Source organism: Brassica rapa, chromosome A07 (assembly GCF_000309985.2).
Source record: "Brassica rapa cultivar Chiifu-401-42 chromosome A07, CAAS_Brap_v3.01, whole genome shotgun sequence".
NCBI lineage: Eukaryota > Viridiplantae > Streptophyta > Magnoliopsida > Brassicales > Brassicaceae > Brassica > Brassica rapa.
In genome coordinates this window covers 4,028,680-4,041,730 of record NC_024801.2, presented here as the reverse complement: position 1 = coordinate 4,041,730, position 13,051 = coordinate 4,028,680, and the positions used below count along the sequence as shown (strand labels likewise).

The 13,051-nt window shown below is 35.2% G+C and overlaps 2 protein-coding genes across 2 annotated transcripts; both read left to right on the top strand.

The window, feature by feature from the left end:
• Positions 1-23: 23 nt before the first annotated feature.
• Positions 24-6,077, top strand: LOC103844350 (nodulation protein H). Its single transcript, XM_009121151.3, has 6 exons — positions 24-3,766; positions 4,069-4,304; positions 4,373-4,631; positions 5,155-5,334; positions 5,410-5,565; positions 5,652-6,077. Exons 1-6 carry the CDS (start codon positions 3,737-3,739, stop codon positions 5,823-5,825), a joined length of 1,035 nt encoding a protein of 344 aa, XP_009119399.1. The 5' UTR covers positions 24-3,736; the 3' UTR covers positions 5,826-6,077.
• Positions 6,078-10,934: 4,857 nt separating this feature from the next.
• On the top strand, positions 10,935-11,579 carry LOC103844349 (probable E3 ubiquitin-protein ligase RHA4A). Its single transcript, XM_009121150.3, has one exon. It carries the CDS (start codon positions 10,935-10,937, stop codon positions 11,577-11,579), a length of 645 nt encoding a protein of 214 aa, XP_009119398.1.
• Positions 11,580-13,051: the final 1,472 nt, after the last annotated feature.

Sequence of the window (13,051 nt, the reverse complement as noted above, 5' to 3'; positions counted from 1 at the left end):
TCTCAAATCATGAGTTGTTAACTTTAGAACGAACCAATCGGAAAGCAAAAAAAAATGCAGAGATGGTTGAAGAAGTCATACTAGTGTTATTGATTTCATGAATTAATCTTAGATGAAAAAAACCTACACCAAATTATTGATCCAATCTAGAGTCATGTGATACCTCCAATCTACTGTCGGTTGGCTCCTTGTACGAGCCTACCATGTTATTTTTGAAATGCCAAAACCGATTGAGGAGAGGGTCTACTAACCTAAGGTGTCATACCTTGCAATGCCATGCCATCCCAAAGCATTTGAAAGAGCCTATCAGTGCAAAAGAACTGGATGGTTTCCACAAGAGGGTGAAGAGATTCATGGTACTGTCTCCTTTGAGGAAGTTTGGAATAATTTTTGCTTGACGCAGTTTTTCAAGAACACAATAGAATCTATGGAAGAGATCAAAGCACTTTTTGATGAAGCTTGAAGTGCACTTTTAAAGGTTAAGAAGCTGAAAAAGTTGGAAGATCCAAGGAAGTTTGTAGTTCTCTACATTATATTAGGAGTTGAATTCCTCTGTGATATAGGATCTACAGTTAGTCTCATGTCCGAGGACATTTTTGAGAGATTAGGTCTTGCTACAGAAGCTGCAAAGATAACAATGACCTTTGCAAGTTTCTCCACCAAATCTCCATATGGTATTGTCAACAATCTAGAAGTGGGAGTTGGAAACTGCATTATTCATGTTTACTTTCAGGTTTTGGAGATGGGTAGTGGATCAAGTATGCCTCTCATTTTTTTGAAGAGATTTTCTAGCTACAATATGGGCAGTAGTTGACATGCCAAAAGGTATAATATCCTTCGCAAACATTGATGAGAATATCTTCTACAAAGCTCGGCCACAAAACTGAGGTATGCATCTAACTTCATGCATTGATGTAACTGATGTTCCTTTGCCTATAAATGTTTCTTAGGAAGACATAAGTGATAAGAACAATGTCAAAGAAGCCATGATTAGTGCATCACATAAGTCTAGGGGAAATTGTAAGAAGAATATGTAGTACGAAATGATCAAGTGTGATCCTCACTTGACATTGATTCCTTGACATTAATTCAAAGCAGAAGTCTCTCACAACCTTTTGTAAAGGTTCGAGATGTTCTCACCTCAGAGTTGAAGGACAAAGGAGAAGATGTTGTAAAAGGATCAAAAGATTAGTATGGGGAAGTTGATATATTATAGTTTTTGTGGATTTTCACCATGATATAAGCTCTATTTTCGAGTATTTAATTTTTGTTTCAAATCGTTTTAGAGCATTTCAGGTTTAGGTACGCTTTGGACAAGATTGGAAATTTTGGAGCACCTTCGAGTATTGAGAGAATGACAGCTGAAATGACCAAGTCGGAGCACGTATTTGGAGATGCATGGTATCGATCATGGTATCGACCGACATCCATCATTTGTGTCAGTCAACACCCATTGAGCACATGCAAACCCGACGAGTTTTATCAAGTATCAAGAATCTCAACTTGGCTTAAAAGTCTCGTATTTGCAATAAAGTTCCTAACATGTCTTATACCTATATCTACTATTCAAAGTCATTGTTTAGGTTAAGCTTTATTTTACTTTCGAGAGCTTTTGGAGAGACATATCATAACTCAACAGAGATAAGATTTCAAGCTTCCTTAATTCCCTCTTTGATTTATTTATGCAGTTTATTCAAAATATGATTTGTGTTTATGATATCATGTCTGATCAAAACATCTGTTAGATTTAGGGTTCTTCAAAGGACTGATGAATTGTTAGCATGATATAACTGATAAGGTTATCTTATATTCTTCATTTGGGTTGTTCTTAATGCTAGATGTAACTTGACAACTTGAAATCTAGATCTTATGATAATTGGTAGATGTGAAAATGTAATTGATTCTTTGAATTAGTCTTAGATGAGAAAAATACATATATGCAAAGTGATTGGATTTAAGTATTTTGTAAACTTATCAAAAAAATTCTTAATTCTTGTATGAATCGATCGAATTTGCAAAGAGATTTGAAATTCTAGATCTATACGTAGATTATTTGTGCAACGAAGGGATTGATTTGAATACTTTGATTTGAGTTCAAGAAATGTACTTCATAAATCCTTAGCAATTGTTTGATATCTAGCGCTTTCTCTAATCGTTTACAACCTCCTTCACCTTTTTTGTTTTTTATTACATTAAATCTAATATTGTTTATCTTAATTCAAATACTTATAGATATTGAGTGGTCCATAGAGTTTCTGTGAATTTGATCACTAAATATTGCACTGCACATGTGAAATTGCAGAGTAGTTCATAGGATTAGTTTGAGCATATCATATTCCGAAGCAAAGTTTTCTAACTTGGCTGTTCATCCTCAATTAAAGCCCTACTCGCGACCGGTACTAAATTGGGTAGGTGAAACTGATTCTTGTTTATAATTTGGCTCCAGAATCAAGAGACCATCTGGACTACGAACGTCCTTTTGCATGGACGATTTGGCTGAGATCTCTCGACAATGCTCACTTCAACCTCTAACATAATAGAAAGATATTGTGATTCAAGTATAAGGATTCGGAGGAGGCAATTTAAAAACCGGCTTACATTGGCAGTCGGTGTGATCTATTGGCTTTGGTAAGAGATGAACAAGAGGTTCCATCATTACCAATTTCGATCCCAAGATGCTCTCCTTTTTTGCCACTTGGTAGATAACAGATCTCATCCTAGCTACATATAAAAATCTCTGATAAACCTTTCCAAACTCATGCCACATTAGACTCACCACAAATAATCTGGGATAGTGAAACGATCTGAAGACACTTTTGTATTTTTGCTTTTAACTACTCGACTCGTATCACCAAATGGACTCTTTCTGATTTTTTTTTTAGTGTGCACAGGACTCCTGATGATCTATAATATGGAACTAAAATTATGGGGTTAAAAAATTGATTGGTTTAACTATAGCCATGGCGCTGTAAAACATTTTCTTTTCTTTCTTGAATTTTTAATATAAAAATCTTTTTCAAAAAGAAAAATGTATGTCGGTTGTGGAGTTATACACGAGAACTGCAACAGAAAAGAGAAACCTAAACTAAACGAAGAGGGAAGAAAGCTAATCAGGTAGATAAAGTCAAACTTTTAACCCCAGAATCCGAGATTCCAATAACTAAAAACCTAAAAAAATGGAATGGGTCACACGTTACTTGAACTAATACTATAATCTAATTTATACATTTACTAAATGAAAATAAAATACCATATAAAAGAATATAAAAATGGAAGATGCCATGGTCTGCATGTCAGAAACGCACAAAACGATGTCGTGTTCGGGATGAATAGACTTTCCTCTCGAACTTTGCGCTTTCAATATTTTCTTTATTTTTTGGTTCTCCAAAGTTTTTCTTTTCTCCAGTGCAAGTGCCATTAACATCTCCGTAAATTCGAAGCAACCAACGGAAACAGAGAGAAAAGCTCCACAGACAACGTTTCTCGGGCCTCTCTAATCATTGGGTTTTCTTCTAATCAAAAGTTTTCTCTGTTTTTTTCTCTGTTTTTCTTAGAAAAATTGTTTCTTTTCAAAAACAAATCAGAGAAAAGCCACTTTGTGTGTTTCGATTTTACATTATTGTGTTTATTCTTTAGCTGTAAGTGTGTCTGAATAATAATAATTCATTGCCTTTCTCTTCTCTTCCTTTCTAAATCTCTCTCTCTCTCCCCTTCCTCTCACTAAAACGAAGCAGCCATGGGCGACGAACACTCTCTCAGCCCCAAGGTACCTTTTTGCTTTATGTGTATTGAAGCTTTTCCTTCTTTTAAGCTTCTTCTAATCTGGATTAGGGTTTTTTCTGGAGTAATCAGTAGCTGATTTTTGAGGAATTTCATATGATTCGATATGGGTTTCTGTAAAAATCGAATATTTCGGCATCTGGGTCTTGCGTAATTTTGAATTTTGTGGTGCCCCATGTTGTGTGTTTGCCCTTTAATTTTGTTTCTAAAACAAGCAAAAGAAAACCAAAAAAAAAAGAAAAAAGAACTCACTTGACAGAAGCTCGTAAATGTATTTGTTTATTGCAGGATAGTTTTGTCTTCAAGCTCCCTAAAAAATCCCCACTTGTGTTGAGGATGGTCGTTCTCTCGTTTGTGATGGTCTGTGCTGTCTACATTTGCTCAATCTGTCTTAAGCAAATCGGTGTCGTTCCCAGTGCTGGTTTCTTGAACGTTGAAGTGTTTGAGAGGCCTTGTCCTGAGCCTAACATCGAACCATGGGACATTCCATATGTTCATTATCCTAAACCCAAGACATATAGCAGGTAAAATGAGATGAGAGTGTTCATTAGCTTTCTTTTGGTTCTTGGTTCTAATGGGGTGTGTGTGTTAGGGAGGAATGTTCTTGCAATCCGGTTAGGTATTTTGCGATTCTCTCCATGCAGAGATCTGGTAGCGGCTGGTTTGAGACTTTACTAAACAACCATACTAACATAAGCTCCAACGGGGAGATCTTTTCGGTTAAAGATAGGAGGGCTAATGTCTCCACCATTTTCGAGACCTTGGACAAAGTGTATAATCTAGATTGGTTGAGTAGTGCTTCTAAGAATGAGTGTACTTCTGCTGTTGGTTTGAAGTGGATGCTTAATCAGGTAACTGTCTATAAATGTTTAATCATTTATTGCAATCAAAGATAAAGTACTGTTTGCTACTACTCTATCATGTGCTTTATACAGAATGTTTACTTACTGTTTTGGTATAGTTTAGATGCTGGAAGTATAAATATTTTTAATGTCCTCAGGATAAAACCTAAACTATGAGATGCTTTGTGCTGTGGTTCCTTTGTTTATGTCTAGAATCTAGAAGATATGAGCTGAGCTACAATCTTTCTGGTAGATCCTGAAATGAGATTTCATTGCTTTAGGGAAGAACTGCATTGTGATTGACTCTAAGCTGATAAAGTTTTTGTGAGGAACTGGTCTTAGGGAATGATAACGTTCTGGTTTTGATTGATTTATTTTTGTACTCGTCTCCTTGAAATATGTGTTTGATTGATTTTTGATGTTTCTGATCTTCTTAAAAGGGGAATTGAGTCCCAATAGTCTTTAAGTGTGTTTTCTCTTCTGTTTGTTTATGTTGTAATGTGGTTGGTGAATGGTGATGAAACATGTGTAGGGTCTAATGAAACACCATGAAGAGATAGTAGAATACTTTAAAACCAGAGGCGTCTCAGCTATATTCCTCTTTAGGAGGAACCTCTTGCGCCGGATGATTTCAGTTCTGGCAAACTCTTACGATAGGGATGCTAAGCTATTGAACGGTACTCACAAGTCCCACACTCATTCCCCTAAAGAGGTTTCTTTCTCTCTCTCTTATGTCTTGCACATTTGGTTCTGTGAAAACTAAACGTGTGAAACAAACTGGTTTCAGGCTGAGATATTGGCGCGCTACAAACCAGTAATCAACACAACCCTTTTAATAGGTGATCTGAAGAAGGTTCAAGAGATGACTACAAACGCACTTTCTTACTTCAATACCACCCGCCATATCTTCCTCTATTACGAAGATGTTGTCAAGAATCGAACCGTAAGAACATCTTTGTTACACAAGCTTCCTAACTAGTTTCAATGCATTCTTCTTAGACTGACTGTCTCTTTTTATCGCTTTTGCAGAGACTAGACGATGTGCAAGAGTTTCTAAAAGTGCCTAAACTCAGTTTAAAGAGCCGGCAAGTGAAGATTCATCACGGTCCTTTGTCACAGCACGTGCAGAATTGGAACGAGGTTCAGACGACACTGAAAGGGACAGATTATGAGAACTTTCTACTTGAAGATTACCGTAAGTGAATGAATTAAAGACTTAGGAGAGAGTGATGTACATAAATCTCTCTCAGAGAGTCAATCATCAACTTGTAGGAAAGTTTTGCTAGTGCCACGAACAGGTTTTGCAAAATCTTTTTATCTTTTAGTTTTCTGTCTTAATCAAGTTGATAGATTTTATATTTTATTCATTCTTTTATCAGGGAACTAAGAGTGTTCTATTTTAATCGGAAAAGACTGATCTGGTTCATCCTCTCTTAATTTGCTTATAATGATTTATTTATTTTTGGGTCAAAATTTGCTTATAATGATTAGATCATCTCGTTATGAAAACTTGTTGCATAACTTGATCCAAGGAGATCAGACGCACTAAACAAGAACAAAAGCTGTTTCTTTCTTCATCAGCCAGACTCTTTAAGTTTAAAATGAGAATCTGCTGGAGTATGAATTGGCTTAATTTTACTTGTGTCAAAACTTTGCAAAACCTTGATGATTATACTTGATTTGAGACAAGATCAATGTGCCTTTGACCTCGTCTCGAAATATGTGTCCATACTCGAGATTTCTAGTTGATTCTGCCTGTTCAAAACTTTCTTGATCATAGGATCAGGTTTCCACTCTGTTACTTTTATCGCACTACATTCAGACTACTGAACCGGCTTCGAGACTGGTTCAAGAACTTGAATACGAGCTCTGGTTGAGCTATAGTATATTTTGCTTCCATAGACTGAAATTGCCTTTCCGATTGAGCTTCACTACTTCAAATTTCCTTTGAATAGGCACCATTTTTTATTCTAGATTTTAGCTTTTCTACAAAACTCAGAGAACCTGATATGTTCTTCTGTTGATCTTAGATTTAAGAAGATAAGATTGCTCTCAAAATGGTATAAAGCCAAAACGTCCATGGTGCTACTTTCCACATAAACCTCAAAACTCCCTCATTCTTGGTCGATTCAATCTATGATCAAAATATATACTTCGGTTATATTTTATCTTTTACACAAGCGAAAGTCTCTGGTTCAAATCCAGGATAGGACGATTATAACACGGGTCTCCGCAAAGTCGTAAGACTACCAGTGCCGGCCCTTGGACTACGCGGAAGAAGCGATTGCTTCCGGCCGTACAATTTATAAACTAAATTCGGCCACAAATACTTAATATTCCCTTTAGTCTAGTGGTCTAGATAGTGAAACTACAATCCTTCCACCGCAGGTTCGAACCTCATCCTCCCCATTTCAGCTAACAATTTCTTTTTCTGTCTTTTTTCTTTAAAAAGTGGCCACATTTTTTTATTTTTGCTTCCAGCCAGTGCATTTCTAGGACCGGCTCTGAAGACTACGTATGGAGGCTGATGTCTATCATGCTTTTTAGCACGAGATTTTCTTTTACGTAATTGAAAACTACTACGGACTGAAATACTTAATTTTGTTTTTACAAGGAGTGGCTCCAATATTGATCTTCCACCCATAATTGGTATTAGGATTTATCCAGATTTTTGATTCTCATTAGCATGTGACAAGGTCGTTTCACTCAATCTTGTTATCAAATAGTTCGGGTAGAGCTATTCAAAAAACTAGCAAATTGGTGTAAATCAGTTGAATGGTCTTCGGTTTACATACAAAACTAAGAACTGATCAATACCCAAAATAAAATGGTTCTTTGGCTTTTTTTTTTTTGTTTGAACACTTTTAGATATAATTCAAGTAAAACACATGTAGTTTATGTGGTTCAGTTAAAATAACGCTTAATACAAATTATTTTGGATACTCTAAAGAAAGTATTGTTGGACCAGAATTTAGCACTAAATCCTTCCCGCCAAAAAGATAAGAAACCGGTTAATGACGACTTCGAGATGAGCTTAGACAGGTCCATGAGAACTCGTAATCCGAAGTCGGCCCATAGAGCCCGAGGTTCTTTGAGTATGAATGAGTCAAAGAACAAGAGAATTATTCTCCGCATATCTTGGAGAGCGATGAATAAAGAATAAGTCGTAGCTAGAAAGGTGGAGCATGTGCAACAAATTATTAACCATATTACCAGCTTCTTGCAACAACCTTGCTCTCATATAAAAGAGGCCTTGGATCTAACAAAGAGTGGATCTTCTCCAGGGACGAAACAAAGACAAAAAGGATGATAACAAAAGAATAAAGACTCACGAAGAGGTGGAGAGACTTCGGTATATCACTTCATCCTCCACCAACACATGGTGGAATTATTATATTTATTTAATAAAGAAATAATGTTTCTATTTTTTCTTGGCTGAATAAGAATGAGAGAGATTAGTTTCCTAATGTCCATATCACGAAGTAAACACATTGTTGTGTCACTACAAGAAAACACCGGGATTCCAACGACAAATATCGTCGGTATGTCCTCAGAATAACGGTAATTTGGTGAGCAAATATGTTTGCAAATGACTACGATCCTGCTCAGTAAGTCGACGGTCCTTTGGTTTTCCGCTAAGTCGTCCAACATCTGTGAAGATGTCTGGAACCGTAACATGATATGTTGCCCGTTCGCCTCTATCATCATGCCGAGCAGGTCTTCTGTTTTTGGTCTGCATTTCTGCTGGAAAGTAGAACTTGGCAAAGTTTGAAGTTTCTAAATTTATCATCTGTGCGATTATAGAACTTTCCACCCTACTATAATTTTTCACCATCTTCTTCAAATGATACATATACCGCTCATACAAATACATCTATCTATACTGCCCAGGACCACCAAGTTCTAATTCTCTTGCCAGGTGAATAACAAGATGCTCCATAACATCAAAAAATGATGGAGGAAATATCTTCTTAAGGTTGCACTGAATCACGGCTATGTTATCTTCAAATTTTCAATACCTTCAAGAGTCACTGATCTCGTGCATAAATCGCAGAAGAAAGCACTAATCCATGCAATTGCTTCATGAACATTCTGAGGATAGTGTTGCCCACGTTATTTTTTTCCCTAGATTTAATATTCAATCACTATCAAATACTTAGTGTAGATTTTAGGATCTACAAGTATCATGATAGTTTTGAATAATTTCAGATAATTCAAAATTTATGTATTTTCAAATATTTTCGATAAAAATATCTGGTTATAAATTAATTTTACATATTTTGTTATTTAAATTTAAGTATAATTGATATTCTAAATATAAAAACTGTTTTTATATATATTCAAATACCCACATCAGATTGTTGTTTCGGTTCAAATATTCAGGTATGGAAATAAAACCATTAAAATATTTGATGATTATTCGGTTCAGTTTGATACTTTCTAATTTTATTTGGCTTGGTTCATTCTTTTGATTATGGCTAGTTTGCCCACGCCTAGATAAATCTAACATGCATTTATCAATTTACGAATTCTTCGGTTTTCGTGAGTACATACAGCAAAGACACTTTCAATGCTTAAATTTACACTATGAAACTCGGTTACACAACTTTTATTTAGTTATACGATCTCTCTCTCTTACTACTCACTACTCAGTGTCCTCATGTTATAACAGAGAGAGAGAGAGAGAGAGAGAGAGAGAGAGAGAGAGAGAGAGAGAGAGAGAGAGAGAGAGAGAGACTTCAACCAGTAACTTCAGCAACCTTTTATTTTTTGAAATAACCACCAAAATAAAAACTATTTCACAACAAAAAAAAAGTATAAATGAAAAACATATCTCTCTTTTTTTTTAACTCTTGCATAACTTTAATAGTAGAAAAATTGAACTGTCTAAAACCCAAACATGACAGCCAAAGTAATACGCATTTAAATTAAAAAAAAACCTCCCGCGGGCACGAAGCATGAAGCTCCACCCTCAAAATCCAGTATCAAGACAAAAACCTCTGAACAGATCAGCCCATCCATTGCAAATCAGAATCGAAAAAGTTCCTTCAACAATTGGGGGTTACCCATCGCCACATAATATTGGAACCTCTTCTCCCTTGTCACATTCTTTGCGATCGCTTGAGCAAATCTATTAGCTCCCGACAAAACGACCACAATAGACCACTCCTGAAAATTCACCAAAGCTTTCTTCAGCTCAGCTCCTTGATATCTGAAGGCTGGCCAAGCTTTAGGCTTTGTTACCGCACTAAAATATCTGAAGGCTGGCCAAGCTTTCTTCAGATCAGCTCCTTGATATTTCTCATTAGGGGTGGGCGCAAGGCGGGTACTTGCTTTTTTACGTATACTTGATACTTGGCTTACTTTGAACGAGTAATGAATTTTTGGACTTGTACTTGACTTATCGGAAATGAGTACTTGTTATTTCGAATACTTGTCCAAAAATATGTTACTTGCAAGTTACTTGCCTTAGCCTTATCCGATTATTTGCTACTTACAAGTATTTATTAATTACTTGGATATATTTTTAAGTTTCTAAAAATTACTTGATAGATAATATTTTACGAGAGAAGGTTATGAATGTTTGTTTTATTTAATTGACTTGGTAAATAAAATATTTACACCTAATATAAAAAAAAGATGGAATTCGATAAGAAAGTATTGTTTACTTCGTACAACAAATAAATATTTGTTTAGGGCTTTGGTTTTTATGGTTAAGTTATCAATTTTTCAGTTGTAAAACAAGTAACAAGTAATATCAAGGCGAGTTATAACTTTTTTTGTGATACTTATTACTTGCCTTGTACTTGCAAAACTCAACGACTTGATACTTGACTTGGCAACAACGAGTACTTGAAAAAACGAGGCGAATACAGATCAAGTAGCGGGTATATGGCAAGTAACGAATATTTGCGGGAGCCCTCTCTCATCTTCTCCTTGTTTTTTCTAACGCTCAGATTTTAACTAAAAAAGGAAATAACCAAAAAGGATCATCATTAAATGATCAAATTAGAAAAAAAAAAAAGGAAATTTATCGATGGCAAAACAGTAAAATCCAATAATCCAGTTTTGGAAAAGGAAACATTGAAAAACTGCATTAAGCTTCACAACGCCACATTCTTTCTATATAAACCACTCTAACTCAGACTCTCTCTTTACAGACATCAACAACAATCTTCATCGTCTTCGTATCTCAAATTTAGGGTTTACTTTCAATCAAATTCTTCTTATTTCTTTCGCAGCAATCCCGTTTCAAATCATCTTCGGTTTATTCTTGTTTTCATTTTCTCTGCTTCTTCTTGTGCGGCCATCATGGAAATCGAAATTCATAGAGCTGAAGTCTACACGAGGGTGTCTAACCTACCGAGACACTTGATGTGGGTTACCAACACAGTCCAAATTAATCTAGACGAATTGATCCGACACGAAACTGGAGCGGTAACTGTTTTAGGATCACGTCGCATCCGCTTGAGGCCACGTGGCCGCGGCTTCAGGCCACGTCAGCTCGCTGGGCTCCTTCGTGACGAACATGTTCCTGAGTCTCCATACTTGGGCAGAAAAATCGCTCTTGATATCAATCAGCAATTTGCTTTTGATTCTTCTCTTCAACAACAACAATCTGTTTTCGTATCGGTCAATGTCAAACTGATCAGAGAGAGGACGCTTATGCCCCCACTGCCGCCGCCTGATTTTCTTCACACTCCTCCGTCCTGGTCGAGAGGTGCTTCGAGTCAAGTTTTTCAGAGGCTGTCTGAAGAACAGAGAATGGAGTCCAGAGATTTGGTTTTGAAAAACGAGACTCAGTGTTCCATTTGTATTGATGACTTGTCCAAGACTCGTGAGAACATCATTGAACTGCCTCAGTGTTTGCATGTTTTTCATCAAGATTGTCTCTTTGAGTGGCTACGTCGGCAAAACTCGTGTCCTCTGTGCAGGAGAGTTCCGTACGAGATATAAGTTGGGAAGTTTGTAACGTGTAGTACAAGTTCTCTTACAAGCCCTAGGGTTTTAATTTTCATTCGATACTTTTCTCTGTAACTTTTAATATAAAACGTCATATTTTGTTCTGCTCATTCCAATTATTCACTTTTAATGAAACTGAAAGTTACATATTGACTTGTTAGTTCATATCTTGACTTCATGTCTTACATCATTGTCCATTTGTTTCTACAGTTTTATCTCTCTGTTAGCTACATTCTCTAGAGGATTTTTTCATTTTTATATTGGCCTCGCGGATGCTTCATGATTCCCACTATGTGTATTGTAGATTCCTTACGACTGTGTTTAATTGGTCTCTTGCCTGATCCACACATAGACAGCAGTTAAAGGCAAACTCTACTGTCCTCCTCGCGGCCCACGTAAGCATATGATCTAACAGTACTGCTGCTTCATCTGACCTGAAAGCAATCCTCCAGCTGCAAAACAAAACAAAAAAAAACTGTGAGCTATGTGGGATTAACAAAGATGAAAAAGGTTCTGACTGAAACAGAACAGACCTGAAGCTTTAAACTTTCCATTTCTGCAGGCTGCAGCTGCTACTTTTTCATGTGATGATCTCAAGTAGTATCATTCCGACCTGTTACACATCTTCTTTCTCTCCACTCTCTACATTGAAAAACGGTTCCATAAGATAGCCCATGTCATGTTTGCTTTTGTTTAACTTATTCACCGAACATACATGCTGTTTAAGACCAAACTAGATCTTGATCCGCACAACCGTGCGTGCGGGTTCTTATATTTATATAATAAAATGTTTTAGTTTATATAACAAAATTTACCAATAACTTAACGTAATCTAGTGTTATATATTATGTAATACTATAATAGTTATGTTTACGTACGTGGCTTATATATTATTACTATAAATTTTGTAATTTTGTAACAAAAATTATTTTGGAAACTTTATTATGTAACAATATATATTACTTTACATACTTTTTTATTTTAAATTTATATGAAATCAAATTAAAATAGATCTATATAGTAGAAAAAAATATTTTTTGAGATACTGTAAAGAATTTCTTTTAAAGAAAAACTATAATACATTGGACTTCAAAATATGTCTGTAGTAAATATCCTATTTGATAAATATACTAAGTTGGATAAAATATCTTTTTTTAAAATTGAAATAGAAATGACTATTTCTAACAAAATCTTTGTAAATTTTATTTTTGAAAATTAATCAGTTTAGATTGTTATTATCAGTGAATATATAATTATAATACTTTATATAATTTTACATTTTCATATATATATATCACAACTAAAATAAATTTTAATTTCTAATTATAGTTTATGATAACTAAAATTAAAATTAATTACTTTTGGATATAAAATTTAAATTGATTCCGAAAATATATTAAAAAGATTTTATAGAACTTTCTTAAAAAATATTTATTATTATTCAATTAAAAATATAAATATTATAA